Here is a 25555-nt window from a genome sequence, read left to right as displayed (position 1 = left end):
CTTAAACCGTAGGTCGTGCAACAACAAAAAACTCTAGCAACTTCCCTTATAGGCCCTGCCCAATTATGCCTAACTAGACTAGATGCTGTGCCATTTTGCGCTTTCTTCAAAACAAACTTTTTGCAAGTACTACTCCTACTAATTTTGTCCAAAACTCACACAAATTATCTCTTGGGTCATATGATCAAGATGTATCAGTCAGATTTTTCATATTCAATTCCAAATGGCTATGATTGGCTTCCAAAATGTGCAGACTGTTTTCTTAGTCCAGCTTCTACCCACTCTTGCTGGATTTCTGACCATTCACGCCGCTCCCGCAATGATTTCATTTCTCTCACCAACAGTTAACTTCTGACCGACTGCTCCCGCCTGCATACAAAATGTAAGTGCCTCTTTATTCCCACATAATCACGCAATATTACTGTCAATCCCACAATATTTCCATTGGGCCTCAGAAACAGTAACACGGGGAGAGTAAGAGAGAAGGTCATTACAGCACCACGGACAGCGACACAGTGGGCTCAGCTGGGCTTACAGCTTGACAGTAGGTTATTAAATGGATGCCTTATGCTGCACATACCTGTCTGCTATTTATACCCAGGTATTTAAAAAAAAAAACGCCATGCACAATTATGAACAGTACAGTATACTAAACTTATATTGATTTTCCTGTGCCTTCCTGTTATTTTTTGTTCTGTGTTCCTTTATTCTACATTTTCTGTTGATATTGATATTGTAACTCTTCCGGTAACTGCAATGCTGAAAACACAATTTCACCCAATCTTTAATACAATAACAAGAATAGCCTTGTAACGATAAAAACATGAATGCTAGGCAGGTACTGTACGCTCCGCATGCACTTTAGCCAAGTGCATGAAAAGACATTGCATATGTAATATAATAATAGTGAATACATACAAAATACTGAAGGGTACATATAAATACAGCTACAGTTTACCAACTGTGCAACAAATCGCTGGTTGGGTGGTTTCAGTAACATTGGCAATGACAGCAGAATTCACAGCAACACATTTAGTACAATCGACAGAACCATATTCAGCTGCAAAGATTTCCATCATTGCTCCAGATGAATATTAAAAATGATCCATACAACATTATGATCTCTAGTATGGCGCAAGCCTCTGCCTTGCAATGTTAATGTGCTCTGTCTTACACACAACCATAAGGCAAAATAGCAGATCTGCAAGCTTACGCCACAAAATATATAGGTTTCTGTGCATTAAATTACAATGCACAGAAACTGACATAGTCTTAGCTTATTTACGCGTTTCTGTTCAACAAAGTCTGTAAAAGCAGGGTATCCAGGTCCACAAGATACAAAACCAACTAGAAAAAGTGCTCCTCGGAGCACAGGTCTCCGCCAGGTCAGGTAGGTTATTGTGGTCCAGAAATGTTCGGAATGCGCCAATCAGGATGACTATACCAACCATCTTGACTATAGAGATAATATGTACCGATTTGCATGATGTTTGGACAAAATGTTTAGGAGTAATAAAAAGAAATGTTGCAAAAATCGGTTTCCTGGTGGCGCTATAATAGGGCAATGTTAAAATGGTGGCATTTGTTCCTCAAGGTAGTGCGAATGTGTGTGCAAAGTTTCACCGCAATCGGTTGCGTTAATGATTTTTTTTTTGTTCCAAACCGGGTCACTCCTGCAAACTTTAGATTTTCTTAGCCGATCTTAGACTTTCTTAGTCGATCAGGATGGAATATGAAAAATCAAACACATCCGTCTTGATCACATGACTATAGAGATCATGTGTACCGATTTGCGTGAAAATTGGATAAAATCTGAAGTAGTAATATAAAAAAAATGTTTTACATAAGTCGGCCTCCTGGTGGTGCTATAAAAGGTAGATGTGAAAAATGCAGGGTAAAGGTTTTTCCTTGGCCTCTAGAGAATGCACAAAGTTTACACAGATCGGTTATAAGTAAAAATACGAATCGGCCTGTTATAGCGCCACCATGAGGCTGATTTGAATAATTTCAAGTGGCATTTCTTCCTCGGCCTAGTGGGAATGTGCGTGCACAATTTCACGGAAATCGCAAGCTGCCTTCATGATTTGAGGCATTTTGTTCAAAACGGACCAATCCTGCAAACTTTGGAAGCCAACCGTAGCCAATCAGGATGGAATATGGAAAATCGGACAGATCCGTGTTGATCACATGACAATAGAGATACTGTGTACCGATTTGCGTGATGTTTCGATAAAATCTGTAGGAGTAATATCCAAAAAAGGGTTTTGCACAAATCGGCCTCCTGGTGGCGCTATAACAGGCCCATGTGAAAAATCTGGGGAAGATGTTCTGAATTGGCATCCAGGGAGCGTGTGTGAACAGTTTCGCCGCGTTCGGGCCAACGGTGCCGGAGTTTAGCTGCTCGCAGACAGATGGACACATGGACAGACACATGGACACATGGACTCTCTGAAAATGTAATCATAAAGTACTAGGCATGTAACGATTCACTCAACTCACGATACGATTCGAATCACGATTCGAGGTTCACGATACGATTCTTCACGATTTTTTAACGATTTTTTTAGCACATTTATTTTCCAGACAAAATTATTTATTTTACAAAAATCATGTATTTTTAAAAAACTATATTTTCTCTTATCCTCTTTTTAATACATGAAATTAAATAAAGCCTTTTTATTCACGAGGTACATGCATTAACTGTCACATTAAGACATATACTTTTTTATTTGTAAAATAATAACTTTAAATATATAAGTCTTATGAAATAAATTAATTTTAAAACATATATCCCAGATGAAATAAATTATAAAGAAAACCTTCAAATAAACAAACTAAGGCTTAGCCTTGGGATTTACACGTTATTTTTTATCTATGCTACATTCTCAGCATTCTGTATAAAACAACACATTTATGTACAGTAATAAGGGAAACTGTTTTAAACTGCTCCAAATGAGATTATATAAGAATTAATTGATTAATATCAATGAAATTCGCTATATATCTGAAAGACAGTGTTGAAAGGAGTTTGGCGCTGTCAGCGGTCTGATACAATTGTTAAATTATTAAATTAGATTATTATTCATTGTACTCTGCAGCCGCACCGAGGAGCTCCAGAATTTGCCGTTTTCATTAAGCCTTATCAGTTGTATGTTTCCTACAGAGTTTAAATCAGACAGCTAACAACGTCGTCAGACGGGGGAGGGGGGTAAACGGTATAGTTTGGGCAATTCATCAATCAAATAAACATGTTTACATGCGACGCACATTTCCCTCTTTATGCAGTGCGATCGCCTAGTTGTTTAGATTTCATAGCCTGAGAGGACATGAACCCCACTCTGCCGTTCATAGCCTGTTGTTCAGTGAGTGAAGAAGAGACGAACGCAGGCAGCTATGGTGGCCCTGAGGGGACAAAATAGTAGGCGGAGAACAAGGTAGGGAGTCTGACTCGATTGCGCCCTCTGCTGGTTGCATCGCGATGTCATATTTTATTGCATCGATTTAAATCGTCACCACTTTGAATCGATTTAAATCGATATACGATAAATCGTTACATGCCTATAAAGTACTAGTAAAGTTATGTTAGCTGAGCTCTTCATTTAGGACCTACTTGTCTTATATTCTCATACTGTATATCACACTGATCAAATCTTGATATTACTTAATAATAATCACTAGTTATTTACTACTGTAAGTGCTATTTGATTGGATGGTCTTGTAATCTAATCCCAACACAGACATACCCAACAATAAAAGATGATTTTGATGAAGATATGAAATGAAGAAACGATGAACGAGAGTTTGAAGATCTGAGCAAAGTGAGACATAAGTTGTTTCTGTATTAGCAGTTGGTAGATTTCAATATATTATCACAAGTTTCCACTGAGGTTCAAAGTCCAGGTAATTATTATAGTTTAACCGCTATTCATAGTACTCTTATTCAAAATAATTGAACATTTCATAGAAAAAGAAAGGTTTCGTACTTTGTGTAATACAGTATTAACAATACAAAGAGAAGACACAAATATTTGACTAATACTATTGATATTAACACATTGACCGCCAGAGGTTAATCTCATAATGTACTCACCAGTGCCAACGTTTTATTGTTGTTTTTTTGTTTTTTTCACGTCGCCATAGACCTTGTTAAAATCCTTAAAATTGAGCTGCGCACTGTTTGTAAACATCGCGGACATCTGCCTGGTTCGAGCAGTGAAAACCACGTGTCAAACGGAATCTCCATGTTGTAGTTAGAACGGTTTATGTTAGACAGTGATCACCGAGGAGAAGAAAACAACAAGGAGAAAATTGAGTTTCAGTTTCGTCATTAGAACGAGGGCTGACGGCATCGGCAAAACCGGATCCCGATTAATTCTGTTTCCGGTGGTGTTACAATGAAATGTGTCGTACCGGAAATTGGAAAAAAAAATAAAAAATAAAAAAAAAGGAAAAAGCACCACGGCCCGTAGGCTACGGGATCGGCGCTTTACAGTTGGATTTATCGGCCCGTAGGCTACGGGCCTGGCGGTGAGAGTGTTAAACTATCATTATCTAGCTGTAAAGCTATCAAACAACTTCAACAGAAACCTTTCTTTGACCATGAAGTCACCCACAGGGCAAAAACAAAGGCATCTTCAAAAAACAACCCACCAGCCACAAACAACTCACAATCATTCCAGTTTCAAATTAACACGTCCAACTAACTGAGCCAATTCATTTATGGAAATGCCTATTGTTCCCAGGCCAATTTCAATCATGCACATGTTCATTTTGGCGAATTTCATGTGCCAGTGTATCTGCCGGTGGCCTGGGTTTGACAAACTTTGCAGTCAGGCACTGGGGGTCTGCGGGACATACCGAGGATCACTTATGATCTGCCACAGACCCCTAAAGCCATCTATCTATCAGGGTGAGGGGCTGCAGCTGGCTGGCTTCAGAGCTGGGTCATGGCTGTGCGAGAGGCCCAGACAGAGCCTGGAATAACATCAATCCGCGCGCGCGCGCGCACACACACACACACACACACACACACACACACACACACACACACACACACACACACACACACACACACACACACACACACACACACACACACACACACACACACACACACACACACACACACACACACACACACACACACACACACACACACACACACACACACACACACACACACACACACGCATGCATACCCTCACTCTCCAAGTGTATATTTAAATATTTTCTGCTTTTCAACACTGTGGGAAGCTTGTAATAACTGGGCCCACACTGAATGGCCGCAGGCTGGTAGTATAGTAGCATTGGAAATGCAGGATACTGGAACTAAAGTTGTTTCTACTGCAGAGTGCTGGGGCAGTGTGTGTGCTCAGCTATCTCTGCAAGTCAGGGTGAGGGGAGAACACTCTGTGTAGCTACATGGTGAACCAAACGCCCATACACTGTCGATGAACCTGATCTACAAGGTGAGCGGAGAATAGGGGGCAGTGGCACGGTGCCATGCGACAAATATGCACCCGTGTGTGTGTGTGTGTGGGGGACGGGGGACGGGGGACGGGGGACGGGGGACGGGGGGGGGACTGGTGAATCGTGGATGTCCTTTATCTCTATTGAAGAGCGCCCAAACAAGCTGTACTAAGTCAATTTTCACATTCACCCAATGTTAAAGTTAAAAACCCACACTGTCAGAGATCTCTAAATCAAAGGCTGGCTAGTTTAGATAAAGGGGGGGGGAATCATATTTTCTAGTACTTTCAATTCATGCACTTGGTCGGACTGGAAGAGAGCACTGAGGTGAGAAAATGGTCTCTTTTTTATTATTATTTTCTCAGAGATTTTCTTGCTTTATTGGCAAGAATGCTGTGAAGAAAATGGGAAAGATGGGCTGGGCGGGGGGGGGGGGAGAGAGAGAGAGATAGAGAGATACAGAGATACAGAGAGACAGGATAGGTTGACTAATATTGGCAATATTCCTATTATTAAAATGTAAAGAACGCCTGCATTATAAGGTACACAGTCTTTGACTTTTTCTAGACTGAATCAATACCAGGGGAGGCAATTATTATGCCATCAATCCTTGTGATAATGTCACCGGCTGTTGAACATCAGTTTCAGTAGCGCAATATTATGCTATTCAATGTTTGAAAACCACTGTCTCTCTAGGTTATTGTCCCAGAAAAATCATAGGATTGAGCATACTGTCTGCCAGCAAGTACAGCCAAGAGTGTTGGTCTGTGATAACACTGCATGATCTAAGATAAGATAAAATAAGATAAGATAAACCTTTATTGAATCCTAGGGGGAAATTCGGGTGTCATAATAGCAATAGCAGTAAGCTTTGATTTATACTTGGTTGCATGCGGGTGTCGCACATTGAAAATAGTCAATCTGCTATTTTATGTGTGCAACACTGACTCACAACCAAGAATAAATCAAGCTTAAGAGTGAAACACAGAAACAGGGAGGCATAAGAGAGTCAAGAGCCAATACAAAATAAAATAAAGATGACGTAAAATGAAATAAAATAAAATACAAAGGTTAGCCAGGTTCTGACTCAAGACATATCCACACTGGGTCTCTGAATAAATGAGTTAATATTATGTAACATACAGTATGTAGATTCACACTTTGAATCTTAAATGTTAGTACAAATTCACAGTCTATTACTGTGTGTGTCTCTCCTTCCGACCAACTCGGTCCCTGACAATTACCAATGAATATATGAATGAATGTACATATTTTATCAATGAATAAGATGAATGGATATAATCTGTATGTTCAGACTATCAACAGTGAATATGAGAATGAATATACAGGTACAGGATACTTGTCAACAGGCTTCAATAGTGATATCTGGGTATTACATACAAAACAGTATGAATAAATGGAAAGGGGTGCTCCGCGGAGTGCATATCTCTGCCAGGTCAGGTGGCCTATACTGGGTAAGGGGGTTGTCGGTCGTGGATTGCAGCCGTCAGTATCCGAGGAAGCTGTGGGGCAAACAGCGCTTCCATGACATAAAGTTTGACTTTTCGCATTTGTAGCGTCCCCTTTAGACAAGAAATGAAAGCACTTGGGATGTGCTCTCTATAGAGGCCCCTCAACATGTGATTCCAATTTGGGGTTGATTGGATGTGTTCATACAAGCCAATTATAGCCAATCAGTATGAAATATAAAAATCTGTATGATACATGCTCATCACATGACGCCAAAGATAATGTGTAGCGCTTTGTGCGATTTCTGGACAAAGTAGGTAGGTCTGTAGGAGTAGTAGCAAAAAGTGTGTGTGTGTGTGTGTTTTTTTAGAACATGCAACATGGCAGAAAATCTAGTTAAGCTGGATCTGGCCAATATGGGAGAGTTGTGATACGATCCAATGAATCCGGGTCAAAACATGAAGTGACATGGGTCTTTCTTGGCCTACAGGCAGTGTACAAGAGTATGTGCTGATGATAGGTCCAGCAGTTCGGGAATTGGCTGGACATACAAAGACACACGCACAAAGGGGTGAAAACATAATCTCCCCAGCCTTCAGCGTGGCACAGATACATATATGAACAGTCAACACTGAATATAAAAGCGAATATGTGAATAATAAGTCAGCAGTGTTTGCACGTGTGATGTATAGAGTTCAAAGAATCAATGGCTTTAACAGAACCTGACATCTGTTATTAATGCTTGCCATGGCATGAGCATGATAAAGAAATAAAGAAAACAAAAAGACATATGGAAAAGTAGGTAATGCATAATATAATTGTCATATTTCACTACAATAGTCCAATAGTATCTGCTGAAATACCATTTAATTGCATTTGATTGCATTTCCATTCTTTGGGGTAAATGCAAATGATCCCATTATGTCTTTGACTATTTTGCAATGGCTCACACCGCCAATGACAAGAATGACGAGATTTTGTGTTTTCAGTGGTTTAAGATAGAGGGTGCTCTTCCGCAGCCTGTGAATGATCCCAGGATCACCCAAGAAGAGTAGGCCTACGCCCAGAAATCATGTGATCACAACAAAATGAGGCTGGTTTCGTATAGTATAATAGTAAACATGTCTCTGCTTTCTGTTGTTTTTGGAGAAAACAAGCCACATTCAACTGCCAATAACTATGCAATGGATTATCCCGATGGCATGCTTTTTTCCCTCCGATTCTCCGAGACCCCCATACGTACGTGTAATGAGGCGATCGCCGGGTGGATCGCTGTGAAAAATAATATTCTATGATTTTTCAAAGGTTAGTAAAAATGCTCGGAATCGCTGGCAGTGGCTTGACAGTTTTCTGAAAAACTCTGGCAGTTAAAGAGTTAAAGTACTGGTTGCTAGAAGGACATTTTGACAGCAGGTGACTCAGACACTTCCATCTAAACCCTCAACACACTCATAAACAATTATATTTGATTGCACCTTCAAGAGGCCTGTGCTTATACGACTTCACATCTTTTCTCATCATGTATATTCAATCATATATTCAGTGCAGATATCTAAGGCCAGCAGCTCACTATTTTATTTAATCTTTATTTATTTATTTATATTTATTCTTATTTATGATGGCTTGGTTATTGACTCTTACCTGTACCTCTCATGTGCTTTATTCTCACTGCTGTTGCTGCTATGGCACCTGCATTTCCCTCTGGGGCTCAGTAAAGTTTTATCTTATCTTATCAAGCTACAAAGTGAACTCAGCTGTGAAGCCCAGCTGTTGGATACCGTTAATGAGATTCCACAGTAATAGGTGCAATTGACTAAGAGCAGCTCATAATCATATTGGAATGGGATTAATGCACACTCTGCTGGTTTCAAAGTCTATTGATTGGGCTGTTTCAGGGGTCTAGGCAAATAAGCAGCTTTCCCTAATTAAGGAGAATGTTGCCTTCTTATCCTCTCAGCTGGAACACCAGGGCAATGACATGGAAAGAGGAGAGTTTTAACTTTCATTTGGGGTCCCATTCTATCGCTATGGTATTTATATATATATTTGTTTACAGTGATTCACTGTTAAGTATTGAAATGTAAAGGACACGTCAAATCCAGTTACATTAAAAGCATAATATGCCCATTATGTTATTTTTCCATTTTGATAGTGATAACAGTCCAATTTAAATTATTATATAAGTACATTTATCATGAATCTTTTTCATCATGGATATTGTTGAGCTGTCATGCTAAAACCAGCGATATACTGTACTGTATGCCATGTTTTGACACGCTACTAACGTCCTTCCTTCTATTTAATGAAATATGCAGGTGACAAAAATGGAAATGGTCACAAATGGCAGAGGAGTATCAGCACTGAAGCACGTTTCAGTTCCACTGATGAGGCTCTGTATCAAAGCATTTTTGCTCAAACAGAGGAAAACTCAAAAAACTGATTCTCCGCTCAGAATATCATTTGGGCTCCTTGGTATGAATCATATCACTATGCAACAGAGACAAGAAGAAACATTTCCCCAGAATAAAGAACAATGCCAAGTCCCGCACAACAGCAATTCTTGCATCAAAACATAGCTAAAGCGGATCACAGATAGGTTGAGTTGCATTCGGTTAACAAGAGGGCAGCAGTTTTAGCTTGTCACCAAATTAGATCCTTAAGGGGTTCTCCAGTCTAGATGGCCATTAGAGATGAACACAAAACAAGGAATTGACCCTCCCAGTGTGCTAAATAAGCCTTGGATCATGAAACTGTTGTGTTTCACATATCAGGGTGTAATCTGGAAAGCTTTTTGGGACATACCAGTGGAGGTGGTTGAGTGTTCTGTGCTTTTGGCAGCTGACTATAATGCCCACACAAAGGCTATAATATAGTCTATATTATGTTTGCCTAAAAGCCCACAGATGGACGAGGTAATGACATTTAACTCTCCTACTTTTTCTCACTATAATTATAAAGCTGCAACTTTATAGTTATAGCTTATTTGGTGAAATCAGTACATCATTTATAACATAATTATTTTACAATCACTTTAAATTGTAGGCATGTAACGTGTGATGTATTTCAACATTGATTGTTGGGACATTTTCCAGACATAATCAGCTTTTATAATTTCTAAACAGCTCAGAACATTCCGTAAACACAAAAACAGATAAATTGCAAATGCACTGAGAATTTGTCATAAAGAATGATTGTTAAAGCTACAAACTGCTAGCAAAATGTTTAACCACTTTCAACTTTTTTGGGCATGGCATTACCTGCATGCCATTATATTATTATTATCATTTAAATCACGCAATCTGAATCAGCTATTTTCGCGTGACACTGCTGTACAACGAGGTATACAATAGGGCTTAAGTGGTTAATGACAGGAGAAACGGTCAGTTTCATGGGAAAACAATAAATAAATGAAGGTGAACAGAAAAACAGAGGCATCAAAAAGCACCATCGTTCCCAAGCAGCAGCTCTGATGGGTTGACCACCCCAGCAGGAAGCAGTAGGGCTTCATCCCCTGGAGAGGCCATTACCAACAGCTGAGCTGGAGCCATCGCACTGCTGCTAGAGGACAGAAACGGATCAGCTGGGAGGGAGATCAGAAGACCATATCCCTCGAGGAATTGACCATATTCACGTGGCTTACTTCATACTTGGGGGCTGGGGATGGCGATAAACTCTGCCTACCCCCAAGCCCACCTGCTGTGTGAATATAGTCTGTATGTGGGACACATAGACCAGTGAGTCTCAAAGTGGGGTCTGGGGACCCCCAGGCGTCTTTGAAGGGGTTCCGGGGGGAACCCCTTCAAAAATGAAGAACAGTTGAACCACTTTAACCCTATTTTACTTAGGCTATTAACTCATTCACTGCCAAAAACATATTTTTTTTTCTTCAGATTACCCATACTGCCAAAAAAATGTAAAACGTTATTTTTTATTTTATGTATTTTTTTATTGTTTTTATTTCGCACACAGAACCAGGAGATAACGTGATCCAAAGATTTGCTGCTCCATTCACTTTCTGAATTTAGAATAATGATGTTTAAAAACACAAATCTTCACTCATGGGGGTCCAGTCCCTAGCACAAAACTTTTCAGATAGGAATCGGCGGCCAAATACATATCAATTTGGGGACCCTTGACATGAAAATAGACAATGTGGCTCCACAGTAAGGTGTTAATTTACTCGGAGAAATTAAGATTTGGTTACATCTGGGTGCACTTGGAGCAGGATGCGTCATGACAGAGTTTGACGCGTCGAAAGAAGGCGGCCAGGAAAATATTCTCAGAGGCAACTTAAATGAGACTTGTTTCCATGGTTACACCTGCAGCAGTGGCTGAAGACTTCTCCATCCTGCTTGTATGGACAAGGAAAATCCAGCGCTGAGTGAAGGTCCCACATTTTTTGAATGATCCAAGTCAGCACTGGAAAACATGGTAAATGTAGTGGACAACATGGCCTAGCCTCCCTGGATGACAGTACTGTATGTTTGTTATGTCATAAATACTGTTCTCAGGTAGTTGGTGTGCACATACTGTAAGGTGACTAATGGATTACTAATGGTTGTGGTCCTTTTGACTTGCCATCAACAGACAACTTCAGTTTATGTTTAGAAAAGAACGCTTGAATCCATTAGGCACTATACGAAAGTGAAAATATCCACGGTGTAGAGTATAGCTCTCTACTTGTACTGCATGTCTCCCCTGGGATTCAAGTGCTTGCAAAGTTTCTTAATGAGTGGAAAGTGGATCCAGGGTTTACCTCTAGGTCGTGGCTTTTGAAAAACTTTTCAGGGAATTAGAATCAAGCCTGGAGATGTCCTGGGGGTTCCAGGACATCTTGTTCCAATTGTTCTGTCCAGGACTGAGTTTAAACGTATTATACCACAGTTACTGTAGTTCCGACATGGCAAATCAATCATCTGACAGGCATTCCAATTAGTGCCAATATCTTTCGATGACAGCGCTAGTCCCAACCATAAAGGAGTTCACCCCCCCCCCCCCCCAAAAAAAGGGATTTTCTATCAATTACACACCCCATGAAGCCTTGAATTCATGGAGATTTTTTTGTTTTTGTCGCATTCCTAAGCCAATAATTTGATGACCAGCGGAGTGTCCTGCAAGAGACTCAATTGACCCGCAAATGAGTCTCCTACCGGAGACTCCGCCAGTCATCAAATTATAATTTCAGTCATTTTTAGGGTGAACTACTCCTTTAACTTAACTGTAACCTAGCAACGGCTGCCAGCCATCGTTAGTAATACGTAGATTTCTAACCATAAATATTAATAATGAAACGGTTGAATAACAGCAATAATACTGTACACTTGAGGTCATGCTATACAGTGCGATATTGGCACTGGGGTGCTGATATTGACCACAGCACACCAGTGTCAATATCTCACGTTATAGCACAACCTGGAGAGTATTTTTGCTTAAAGGAGCACTTCACCCATTTTCAACCTTACAGTATATTTGTATATATTTGTATTTGTATTGGTCCCCACTAATGCTCATTATAAGATGGCAGAATTTCCGTCTCTTTTTATTAATGCAATGCCTTCATTTCAGTATACTAACTTTCCAGGAAAAGAAAGGCTGTAGTTTCTATTAGCTTGGAATCTCCATCGATGGCAGGTTTTCTGAACTGTCCACTCCACAGCCCTCCTCTGAAACCCAGAACTAGTAAAGAGATATGGTACCATCTGATAATGAGCATTGCATTAGTGAGAACCAATTACATGAAGATACTGTAGGTTGAAAATGGGTGAAATGGTCCTTTAAGTAATGTAAACCTGCTATAGTGAGTAAACTGCAGTTTATACAACATGCTTGTGTCAGCGTTAGCAGCTCTGCTAGTAGTCAGTCTCCTTCTTGCCGAAGTAATTGTAGCTATTGCTAAACTAGCTCAAGGGATTTGTATCACATAACAGTAAAGATTTATACATGGTTGTATGATGACCCCGTACCGAAAATAGCCGATCTACAAGCTCACAACACATTGTCAACTTGTCGATCGATTATTTTTGGGCCTGCGACACCATTGTATAACACAGCATTTCAATCAGGCTTAAGAAAGCATTAGCATCTTTGGAAAAAGCAGGATACAGTGTTTCTCTAAAGCCGTTGCTTGTGATCAGTGGTGGTAGTGGATTGCAGCATAAGATTAACACCATAACACTGGGGAAATTAACCTCCACGCAGCACATGTCATTCTCACCTCAATGAGCTGAGGGGAGCTGACGTCCCAAAAACCCCATGCTTCCATTGGCAAACTAGTATTGCCCACTGTCGTTGTAATTACAACAAAATCCCCCAATTAAGCTCTTTTATTAGACCAATCAGTGGCATTCAGTCATTGACGCAACCAGAAATGATGTTATTGGTTATGATGCACATGTAATGTTACTGTACTGCTGCATCAGCTGTAAGCTCAAACCTGACACAGCCATCTCTCCTAGGTATTCCCATTCAATATCCCTCCCAGCTTCCCTTCAGTTAAGAATAGATAAATACAGTACAGGAATGGACTGCCCTCTCTCCTTTTCACAAAACTGACAACACAGGTGGCAGGTAATCTTTTCAGCCAGGCCAGGACAATGATGTGCTCTCTATCAGGATGTTACATTTTGCTAAATAAATAAATAAGGACCCCATCAATGGGGCCTCTCCTCACTTATCTCCTTAGAGACAGGTCAGTCACATTCTTGTCATATTAACATTTCAATTCCCAGATCCCTGTTGTACCACAAAGGACGGAGAAAAGAGGACAATACCACAAAACCTGTGGGTTTAAAATGCAATTAATTATGAATGCAAGCATTTTGCCTGATTAAGTGAAGCATGGAGTCATTTGAATGCAGAAATACACACCAATGTTTGCCTTCCTTCGGTCTTAAGTTAAAGATAAGCTAAATGTATTCAGTGATGTGGAGCATGTACAACGCTGCTATCTTAGCTTTGGACAGACCTACATAATCCACACACACACACACACACACACACACACACACACACACACACACACACACACACACACACACACACACACACACACACACACACACACACACACACACACACACACACACACACACACACACACACACACACACACGTTCTCAGCATTAATTCTGTCAGTCAATGTGCCTGTGCAACATTTACATCTATCCTATTATACTAATTAATGACACCAATTACACTAAAGCTAGTTTATTTTTCTATGTACCATTACGTTGTAATGATGATTAGAGAACAGGTAATGATGGGTAATAAGCAGAGCAATAAATCCACCAGGGGTCACTCAATGTCAAAGAGAGTGGCTTGAATGAATGAGATGAAAAGATGCAGATAGAGGGAGTGTGAGAAGGTGATGATTAAGATGACTGGAAGCACCAGAAAATGAGAAATGTAATGTAATTAATGGGGGGGGGGGGGTGACACTAGTAAAAGATGGGCATACCAGGGAAACATGTAAATGACAAAGTTGCCAAGAGAGAAATACGTTACCTGAAGGAGAGATTAGTTTCCAGCTCACTGAAGGCTCTGGTTTACCGCTGGCTTGGCACAACAGGGTGACATTGGAGCCTTCATTGACAACAATGTCTGTTGACAAGTTGATTATTTTGGGTGGCACTGTGAAAGAAAATTAAAAATATGTAAGTCAGGTGTTTGCCCGTGCCCTGAACATAGCAAACAGAACCACTTGCTTCTCAGTCACAATAGCAACATATGGCAAGTGTTTACAAACCCACTGAAAAGGCTGCTCCAAGGTGAAGATGAGGGTATGTACTTGGATTATAGCGATCATGTGTCCATCCCATCTTTGTTTCATGCAAAAGAACCAATTAAAATGCCTATATTTGCCTATAAAAATAAAGGAGCTATAGTTTCTATTGAAAATTGTGCTTGCAGAAAAAGTCCAAAGTGAGAGGCAATATTCATAAATTAACTTTAAATGAAAAACGCTACATAATTATGTAGTGTTATAATTATCAGTTTTTTAAAACTATGAGAATAAAAGCTTTGCCTTAATTCTGCAAATGTAAGAGGAATACTTCTGTCTGGAGTTCAACATTGCAAACACATTCAATATTCAACACAAAGAACATAGTAGAATACAGTAGACTGACATTATATATTTCTTGCCTTGGCTCCAGCTTGTCAAAGCAAATAAGCATAATTCATGTGACATTGTCTGTTAACCCAACATGAAAAAGAAAATCTCACTACTTTATAAGCTGAAAACATTTGGAAGGAAGCATCAACTATTCACCAAGCTGCTCTTAGTTCAAACTACAATTACAAAAGTTACAGTATATGAGAAAGAAACAATTATTTGCAATGGGCTTTGATGCATGTTCTGAAATAAATGAAGCGGACAGAAAAGTACATGTGACAGCATATGTAAAATATCCACGTAATTCACACCACAAGCAGACATAAATCTGTCAAACTAGAGATGCATTGGGTGATGTTAATCACAGTTAACTAAAGGCCTTGTTTCTTGGCGTAGAAATGTTGCCCGCATCTGAACGATTGGGTGACATTGCCCATCAGTTTATCACACCGCTACTGATGCACTTATTACCTGCTCCAGTTAGGAAACCTCAGCCACCACAGAAATGTGGCATTTAGCTTAATAAACAAACTACTGACTACTGATGGTCTGAAATAAAGCACATTTATTATTTAGTTGCTGTGGTGGCGGGATAGGGTTTGTTGTCGGCTCCAAGCAGAGGGGCACACTGGGTGGCGCTCCACCTGGAATGAATTAGGCTGAATGTCTTGTCAGTCTTAACCACTTGAACCCCAGCATCCATATTCTGGAGGGAGGATTAGTCAAAAATAACCGATGTTCAAGCTCACAATGCACCACGTTGTGACGCGTTACTTGTGAGCTTGTAGATCGGCCATCTTTGGCCATTTGGTAAGGGGAAAAAGCTGTCCACTTTAAAAGTTAGCCTTGCTGTGCTTTGTCTTGCAAACCCAGGTCATGCCACAAGGAGAAGAGACCACACGGACTGATGAACTCAAGCTACAGTGAAGTAGGTGACCAGACTCAAAGACGATTGTTTTAAGAGACAGGTAAAGTATATAATAATAATAATAATAATAATAATAATAATAATAATAATAATAATAATAATAATAATAATACTTTATATAACTTACACTTTATTTGTTATGACATTTACATAAAATATATAAAAAACGGACTTGATACATTAAACATAAGCAAACAAGAAAATGTTTATGCTTTGCATTAAAAGTAGAAAAAATATATCTTAAAAAGAGATCAGCTAAAAGATTTAACAGAAGCATATAATCAATCAATAAGAAAGTTAAATGGAAAATAAAATGCATTTAAAATGGTGTCAAATTGTGCTAAAGCTTGCCGGCCTTTCAAAAATGCCTGCCTCTCGAATGTGTTTAGGTAAGGTGTTCCCCAATTTGGGAGCATAACAAAGCAGCATCTGCAACAACAACAAAAGTGGGTAGGGTCTGCATATCTAGCAAGCCTGCAGAGGATCTGAAGACTTGGGAAGGAACATAAAACAACAGGGAGTCTGTGATGTAGGCCGGCCCTAACCCGTTGAGAGCTTTATAAACAAGTAGAATGACTTTAAAATAGACTCTGGAAGACACAGGGAGGCAGAGTGTAGTCTAGCTACAGTAAGACTGAAGTGATGTGTTCTCTCTTTTTTGTTTTTGTTAGCAGTCTAGCAGCAGAGTTTGCTGTACCCTTTCAATGAACTTTTTAGGAAGATCCGGAAAAGTGCTTTGGAGCAGTCCAACCTACTTCAGATAAAAGCATGAATTAGGCCTATAGTTTTTCACCATCTTGCTGAGTTAGGAATGGCTGTACTTTGGCAATATTTCTAAGATGAAAGAGTGCCGTTACTTAATTTATATCAGCTATAACCCCCAAGCCTGTTACTTCTGGTTTGATGGAGGGAGTTAGGTTGTCAATTAAAGAGCTCATCCTTTTTTGCTTTGGGGCAAACAAATAAGATTTCTGTCTTATCCCCATTTAATTTGAGAACGTTATTACTCATTCATGCATTGATTGCAGAAAGACAGGCAGTGTTGGAGCTTAAAGCATGTGCATTGTTCAGTTCAACAGATACTGAATTATTTTGGTTAAATGTGTCTCACTACTGTTCAATCATTACGTCCAATAAGCCTAGATGCATATCAATTGTCCATTGTGTGACTTGCAGTGTAGGTGTTAAGCGACGTGCGCGTCACGTCAATGAAATAGAGTGCAAGAACATACCAAATGAGCATCGCATGCCTGCTTACCATCATCAAACCTGTAAACAGGTCGGTAAATGTAAATAATAAAATAGTTTGACAGGGCTCTTCAATCTACTGTCAGTAAATAAAAGGGGGTAAAAAAAGGTTAATTTCAACTACTGTAACTCCCAATCTTATTAGTTAGTTCTGATAGCTGAGGTTTAGGGGATCAACATCCTACTGCCAAGAAATCAAGTGCACTGTAATGGTATTGCAATATAGGGGAAATGTGAAACCAATGCCCTCAAATAAGTAGCTGAATATTATTTCATTTTCTGATTTCAGAGCTAAACCTTGTTTTAGTCACATCAAGCTTGTTTTGCAAGACATTTACCATGAATAATTTATTGGATGTCAGCTTAATCCCCGTTTTCCCTTCTTGAATGGCAAAATACAGAGAGCACGTCAGTGTTGAATCTTTTTAGTTGTGGTTCAACAGGCCAAGGATAACTCTCCAATGTTTGTGGAGTTACAACAAAGGGGTTTTCACATCAATTCAGTACAAGCTGCCAAAATGCTGAATATTTGAAGTTACTGTTCCATCGCAATTATGATACAAGGGCCATGCAAAAAAGGTCCATTTATTTTCATAATCCTTGTTTGTTCATGTGATTAGATGTAAAGTGGCTTATATTCGCATGCATCCATTGCAAAACCATAACTGTGCCATTGAAAATTGACAGCAAACTAGCCAGCATGAGGAAACATTATACATATAAACAAGGAGGAAGTATGTCATGATTGAATAACTTTGTTCACATGTAGAAGAAATGGAAACTTTCAAAAGTTATGTTCGGCTGTATAAAGTACACAATAAAATCCTCAGTGTTATCTGAGTGTACAAATGGAACTGAATGGGCGTGTGTTTGGTTCTTCTGTATCTACTGTAGAATGCTGTTATTTGCATTGTCTCACTTGTGAACCATCTTTACCAAACATATTTTCTGGGCATCTGAATAGAAAGGCATACAAAAAGCTACTTTACATCCTGATGCGTTAATAACGGTGTAAGAATTGTTTTCATGTCTGTCATACAGTCCATAAAACATGCATGTGTAAGTGTATACATTTGTTTGTGTATGTTTTCCCTCATGGCTGGTGTTCTTTTAGTGTAAAGCATTTTAACCACTTAAACCCTTACATACTTCGTTGACTGGGGCCCCCAATGAGTGTACTTAGTCTCCCCCTTTTTTCCCACTACACCAAATCTCTTCATCAACGATATCTGATCTACAAGCTCAGATCTCTGATGTCATCAGTACATGCCCATATTATGGGCATATACTGATGACATCAGGGATCTCCATACGTATATGCATGAAAGGGGCAAGGACAGACAGATGGGAACAACAGGTATTGCAATGATAACTAGAAAACGTGCTATTGTGGGCCAGCAATGTTGATGGAATATGAAGAATCGGACAGATCTATCTTGATCAGTAACATTAAAAAAAGTAGTTTCGCAAAAATCGCCCTCTTGGTGGCGCTATAATAGGGCAATGTCAAAAGGGTGGCACTTGTTCCTCAATGTATATAGTGCGAATGTGCGTGGAAAGTTTCACCGTAGTCGGACGCTGCGTTCATGATTTGAGGCATTTTGTTCAAAAAAGGCCACTCCTGCAACTTTTAGATGTCAATCTTAGCCAATCAGGATGGAATATGAAAAATCAAACAGATTTGTCTTGATCATATACCTATTGAGATCATGTGTACATTTTTTATAAAATCTGAAGGAGTAAATACAAAAGTCGGACTCCTGGTGGCGCTATAAAAGGCAGATAATGCAGGGTAAAGGTTTTTTCCTTGGCCTACAGGGAGTGCGCATACGGGATCGATGCAGTTATAGGTAAAAACACGAATCGGCCTGTTATAGCGCCACCATGAGGCTGATTTGAAAAAAAAACAATCAAGTGGCATTTCTTCCTGGACCTAGTGGGAATGTGCGTGCAAAATTCCACGGAAATCGGCGCTGCGTTCATGATTTGAGGCATTTGAGGCAAAACGGAGCACTACTGCAAACTTTGGAAGCCAATCTTAGACCAAACAGGATGGAATATGAAAAATCTGATATTATAAAAATTCAAATCCATTTACTGAAGCTTTGCTGTTACTATTGACTGAGCTGCTGTGGAAGCCTGTCTGATCTAAGTCATTACTGTCAATTAAGTGTTTTAATCCCATCTGTGTCTGAATGTCACTGTATTTCCTCATTGCGTAATACCGGCTTTCATCTGCTGCAACAGCGCCACTACTCTCATTGAGGACTACAGTGAACTTCCGGCACTGACCGGATTAAAACACCTCTTTATGGAACAATATGGAATAATATGGAACACAAAGGTCCACAGATGGGTAACGTCCGTGGCTTTAGGGTAAGCACTTTATATTTTGAATTTGTATGGAGTAGTAGTGGAGTAGGGTATTAAACACAGAATTCCAGTGGCTATTTAGGGTTGGCATCAAAGACTGAGAGAGACACTGAAATGTTAGAATCTGTAAAAACAATCTCAGTCAGTCTTGGTCCAAGGCTAGGATCTCCCGTCTCTCCAGCTATTTAGTAAACAGAACATACATTTTCAGGGCAGGATACCAATTTCATCCAATCAGGATAAATAACTCATACAGGATACAGGAAGAACAAGTGAACTTGGAACTGATGTGGGAAAAAATTAAAAGAGCAGACAAAATTGGAATTGGCATACTAACTGTGGAGACCCTTTGATTATATAACTGATTAACAAAACTAAACTAAAAACTAAAAACAAGGGGAATGATATGTATCCCTTACTAACATATCACTCCAGTTCTTAAATCCTTACGCTGGCTCCCTGTGTGTCAAAGAATTTATTTCAAAATACTTTGTTGGCCTATAAAGCTTTAAATGGTTTAGAGCCAAAATACATTTCTGATCTTGTATGATATCATGAACCATCCAGACCTCTCGGATCATCTGGGAAAGGTCTGCTTTCTGTCTCTAGAACCAAAAATAAGCAGCACAACTAAAAGCAGCATTTCGTTTTTATGCACCACATATCTGGAAGAAATGCCCAGGAAACTGCAGGTCTGCTGCCACTCTTACTTCTTTTAAAACACAACTAAAGACCTTTCTGTTTTCCGCTGCCTTTGATTGAGTTATTTATTTTTCTCTTTTCTTTTACTTCTTTTGTTTTATGCATCCTAAAGTCATTTTATAATTGCTTGCCTTTGCTTGATGTTTTGTGTAAAGCACATTGAATTGCCTTATTGTTGAAATGTGCTATACAAATAAAACTGCCTTGCCTTACAGCACCTTTAACATTGAAAAATGTACTCTGTCGCGAGTTACAGACTATGAAAAATCATGATTCTATGTTTACAATACCTAGAATGTTACATGTTACATATTACATGTAACATGTAATAGTGAAACGATAAATTCAAGCACCTTATTTTGTCAGCTGTTGCACCTTCCCTTGTCTGCTAACCAAGGATTAATATCCAGAACACTGTACAACCCATCTCTCCAACAATAACATGACAGAAGAGGCGAAAATTTGATTACCAATCTTGATTCACAATAAATTATTGTGAATCATACTAAAATCATACTTGTAAATTATTTACAAGTATGATTTTAGCCATAATTGAACAGACCTACTGTAGGTTGTAGCTAGACCCATGATATAGGTTTACCGAGGGACTTGAGGAATAGTGGTCAGAGCTCACATCAGAACCCAGACCCTAGAGACAGCTGCTGGTGCAGAAAGAAACAGCAGGGCCAGTGGCTTTGGTTCAAAAGAAAGGATTTTAGTTTAGGTCCAAAGTGAATAATTCCATTTTATGAGTTCATTCCATAGCTGAAATGGGAGGCAGAAATAGGTGGTCACACTGCATGATTTCTCTACCTTCTGGTATTATTTGGAAACTGGTTGCAAAATTCTGTTACTAAATTGCTGGATAGTTTCAAAGCAGAAACAAACCATTAGCCTTTGGCTAAAAATCAATGTCAAGGTCATTAGGTGCTGTGGACTAAATGTCACCCTAGGTGGAGGTGCAATAGGTAATGTAGATGTAACATACATGAGGACAGGTATAACCCTAATCAAACATGCTGCTTTCACCAACCTATGACTTTTCATTTACCATCTAATCTAGGTTTTTACCATAGGTCAGTGGGTTGCATACTGTAGGTGACATGGGGGCATGACTGAGAACAACTCAAGAGTGTGTACATGTACAGTAACAAATGACTACATGTTTGACTTGGTTGCATGGTGTAAACCAGCGGTTCACAACTATTTTTTTACTTGGAGACCCCCATTCTTACATCTATTTTGTATGCGCACACGCACACAGGTCTGTAACTCGGAGAACGCACAAATGTTCCATTTGTACACTCTCAGTTATATTAAAATCGAGGATTTTACACTGTAGATTGGGGTCCCAGCGATAATAAATCAGGGTCTTTGGCCTAATGCATATCAAACTGGGTGTCCTTTAAATTAAAAGGGTTGATCACTGATCTAAGCCGCTGTTACTGTACTGTATGTACTGTACAGGGTGAGAGACTATTACTCTGCTATTGCTGGGGGGTAAAGACCTTCCAGACAGCACAGCTTGGATTTTGCTGTCATCTTTGGCCAGTGGGACAGATGAGTGTAATGCAGTTGGGATGAAAGGGGTATAGAAAAACACACTGGACAAACCACTGTGACTGTTTTTCCTCGCTATCATTTCGACAAAGGAAACAGAACCATAAGCAATATTTAATATAGAATTATAGGCCTAGTTATGCATGATTTATTGATTGATTGAGTTCTTTATTGACAAATTGCATGTACAATTCATTACAAAAGCAAACAATAGTCAAAAGGATAAACACAATAAAGCTTGAGAGCTTATTCCGTTGTGTTCCTTGGAATTGTGTATGGAGAAAGATGGGGTGGGTATCTGGGGAAAACTACGATATAATGACAAACAATGTACAGTTGCATGTATCAAATACAATGATACATTTCAGTTACATTAATTAACACAAGTAGGATCAGCAAGCCTGGGTGCTGCAGCAGCCAGTGCATGGTTAAGAGTTGGACTAACCATTGTCAGACATTTCTTTTTTTTAATAATTGAGCTTGCATCCAAGTATACGGTTTAGCTTAGGTCATCATCGTAGTTCTAGTTTGTTGTAAGCCTGTGTTGTTGCATTGGATCTTAACATTTATTTCCACTCCTTTGTATACTGAATACAATTTTGACAAAGGAAAAGACGACTAATGACATTTCTGATGTGAAACATTAGCCTGAATGCACCTATTACATTTTCCATGCGTTCCAGTACTTTCCTGGATGATGTTTTTCTTCTTCCCAGAACCCATTTTACTCTTTCGGGGACTTCGGGAAGCAAAGTGCTGCATCTTGAATCCCCCAAGCACTGTTTCTTTTCAGATCTCTAAGCTCACACTCATAGGAGTATGGTAATCACTGAAAACATCCCATACTCATATCCATATCTAAGCTCTCCTCAATAGCCTTGATTGGCACTTGGTGGACTGATATCCAACTGGTATATAAGATCAGGCAAGATGTGCTTTGGGCTTCAGGCAACAGAATAAGTCCTTAACATTATCAGTGTCATCTGGTGTACTGATCTGCGTGACTTCTACAAAGTCTAAAAATGGAAAATACCTCATTGTTATCATCTGACAGGTAAGGCTACTGTGAAGAACAACTCACTCAAAAACAGTCAAAACAGTCCTGTCAATCACCCATGATAAAGAATACTGTATGTAAGCTTTTCCACAGGCTAAGCAAGCAGTACCGTATGTATCAAAAGCCACACGGCCAGGCTATGGAACAGTTTTCACCTGTCAACCATCAAGGCTGTTGAACAAGCGCTGAGCCCTGTTGCCATGTCATTCCTGACAACATAGGCCTTCACTCAGGCATTTATCACTTAATGACTATGAATACACACCACTGCTGTTGCACTGGCACAGTATACAGTATCAGTATACGCTTAAATGTTTGATAACTGCTGCAAACTGATGTCTCTTACTTACACAAGAGACTTGTACAGAATAATATCCAAAGGAGTGGGGAATAAATGATAATAATTATTCTTATTAATAATAATATTGTATTTCTTTTTTCGAGCATGCAACTTGTGTACTAGGCCTGACCTCTAGTCGAGTAGTCGAATAGTCGACTAATTAGTCGAGGGGTGTCTGAGTCGACTGCCAATCTCTTAGTGGAATCATGTGTCCGTCCGTTTGTGTGTGTGTCCTGTCTGTCCGTTAGCAGCTAATCTCCGGCACCGTTGGCCCGGTCACTGCGAAACTGTACACACCCACTCCCTGGATGCCAATTCAGAGCCTCTGCCCCATGTTTTTCACATGGGCCTGTCATAGCGCCACCAGGAGGCCGATTTGTGCAAAACCCATTTTTTTCCATTACTCCTACAGCTTTTATCCAAACGTCATGCAAATCGGTACACAGTATCTCTATAGTCATGTGATCAACCCGGATCTGTCCCATTTTTCATATTCCATCCTCATTGGCAAAGGTTGGCTTCCAAAGTTTGCAGGATTGGTCCGTTTTGAACAAACTGCCTCAAATCATGAACGCAGCTTGTCATTTACATAAAATTGCACACGCACATTCTCACTAGACCGACGAAGAAATGCCACTTGACATTTTTCAAATCAGCCTCATGGTGGCGCTATAACAGGCCGATTTGCATTTTTATATAACTGCACCGATCTGCGTGAAACTTTGCACGCACACTCCCTAGAGGCCAAGGAAAAACATCTGCACTGCATTTTTCACATCTTCTTTTTACAGCGCCACCAGGAGGCCGACTTATGTAAAATACATTTTTGGTTATTCCTTCAGATTCTGTCCAAAAAACTCGCACATTGGTACACAGTAGCTCCATAGTTACGTGATTCTGTGGATCTGTCCGATATTTCATATTTCATCCTATTTGGCTTACAGTGGCTTCCAAAGTTTGCAGGATTGGTCAGTTTTGAACAAAATGCCTCAAAACATGAACGCAGTGTGCGATTTCCGTGAAATTTTGCATGCAGATCCCCACTAGGCCGAGGAAGAAATGCCCCCCTTTTCACATTCACATTGGCCTTTTATAGCGCCATCAGCAGGTCTAATTTTGCAAAACACATTTTTGGAACAAAATGCCTCAAATCATGAATGCAGTGTCCGATTGCTGTGAAAGGCCAGAAGAAATGCCACCCTTTTCACATTGGCCTATTATAGCGCCACCAGGAGGCCACAATAACCTACCTGAACTGGCGGAGACTTGTGCTCTGAGGAGCACTTTTTCTAGTTTTACTATGTATTTTTCAAAAATGTTATTATGTTATTTTCAAAAGGCAGACAATTAATGTCAACAAGGTCCAATGACCTTGTTGACATTTGTGAAACCACACAGTGCAACCCTCAGTAATTAGCACCCATCAGGGGATCGATTATACTGGAGATAAATATTCTGTGACTACTTGAAAAAGGTATAAGAAAATTGAAAAATTGCTGGCACAGTTCGCAATTATTTTTTTTATTTCATTGGCACTTAATGATTAAAAAATATTTTCTTTATTTATCTTTTAAATGGCTTGTGCAAATACTTTATAAACGTTGCTGTTTTCGAAAATAGCCAGTTCAAAATGTAAAAAATGATCAAATGTTGTCCAAATGGGAGAGGACTGGTGTGTGTGTCCTTCATAGAGTTATGTCTGTGTGTGTGCTGCGCTAGTGCATGTCTGCCCGGTCTGGTCGTGTGCGCGCTGACTAGTTTTGTTTATGTGCTGCTTGAGAGCCCGCTAGGAAATGGCAGCTTCACATAAGAGTGCGGTGTGGGATGATTTTGTCAAGATTGAGGCCAAAACAGTGCAATGCAATGCAAATTGTGCAAGACAAAGTATGCAACACTCGTCAACATCAGTGATGTCAAATCCCATTCAAGCGAGACACCCGGTTCCAAAGCCTGCCCTTCACCCAAGAAAGCAGAATGGCAGACTTCACCGTGAAACCTCGCCATTGTGATGACCGGCGGGCACACAACTACTATTTGACAGCCAAGATGATAGCCAAAGATATTATGCCTACTATTAGCATTGTCGAGGGGAAAGGCTTCTGTGAGCTGATGGCATTTCCAGAATACACAGTGCCCTGTCGCCAAACAATGACAGCACGGCGAGAGAGAGGACGTACGCTGAGGTACAAAACAAAACACACCCGCCCCCATTTTTTACTGAGGTTACGTTTAGTAGTACCTGGTGGCGACCGTGTTTTGGGACAAGCATTCACATATTCGCTGAGGTAACCAGAA

At 39.8% G+C, this 25555-nt stretch overlaps 1 protein-coding gene across 2 annotated transcripts in view; it reads right to left on the bottom strand.

The window, feature by feature from the left end:
* ntm (neurotrimin) overlaps nt 1-25555 on the bottom strand; it is a gene marked incomplete at its 5' end in the record, with an annotated part of 414076 nt that overhangs the window by 14443 nt on the left and 374078 nt on the right. For both annotated transcript variants that reach the window (XM_084073422.1, XM_084073421.1), the window contains one exon: nt 14443-14568. In XM_084073422.1, coding sequence (XP_083929548.1) covers nt 14443-14568 — 126 coding nt within the window. The remainder of the gene's footprint in view (nt 1-14442; nt 14569-25555) is intronic.

The sequence above is a fragment of the Gymnoscopelus microlampas genome, assembly GCF_963454915.1.
Source record: "Gymnoscopelus microlampas genome assembly, chromosome: 12".
Classification (NCBI taxonomy): Eukaryota; Metazoa; Chordata; class Actinopteri; order Myctophiformes; family Myctophidae; genus Gymnoscopelus; species Gymnoscopelus microlampas.
Note: the sequence above shows the minus strand (reverse complement) of the source record. Positions and strands in the feature narration are given on the sequence as shown.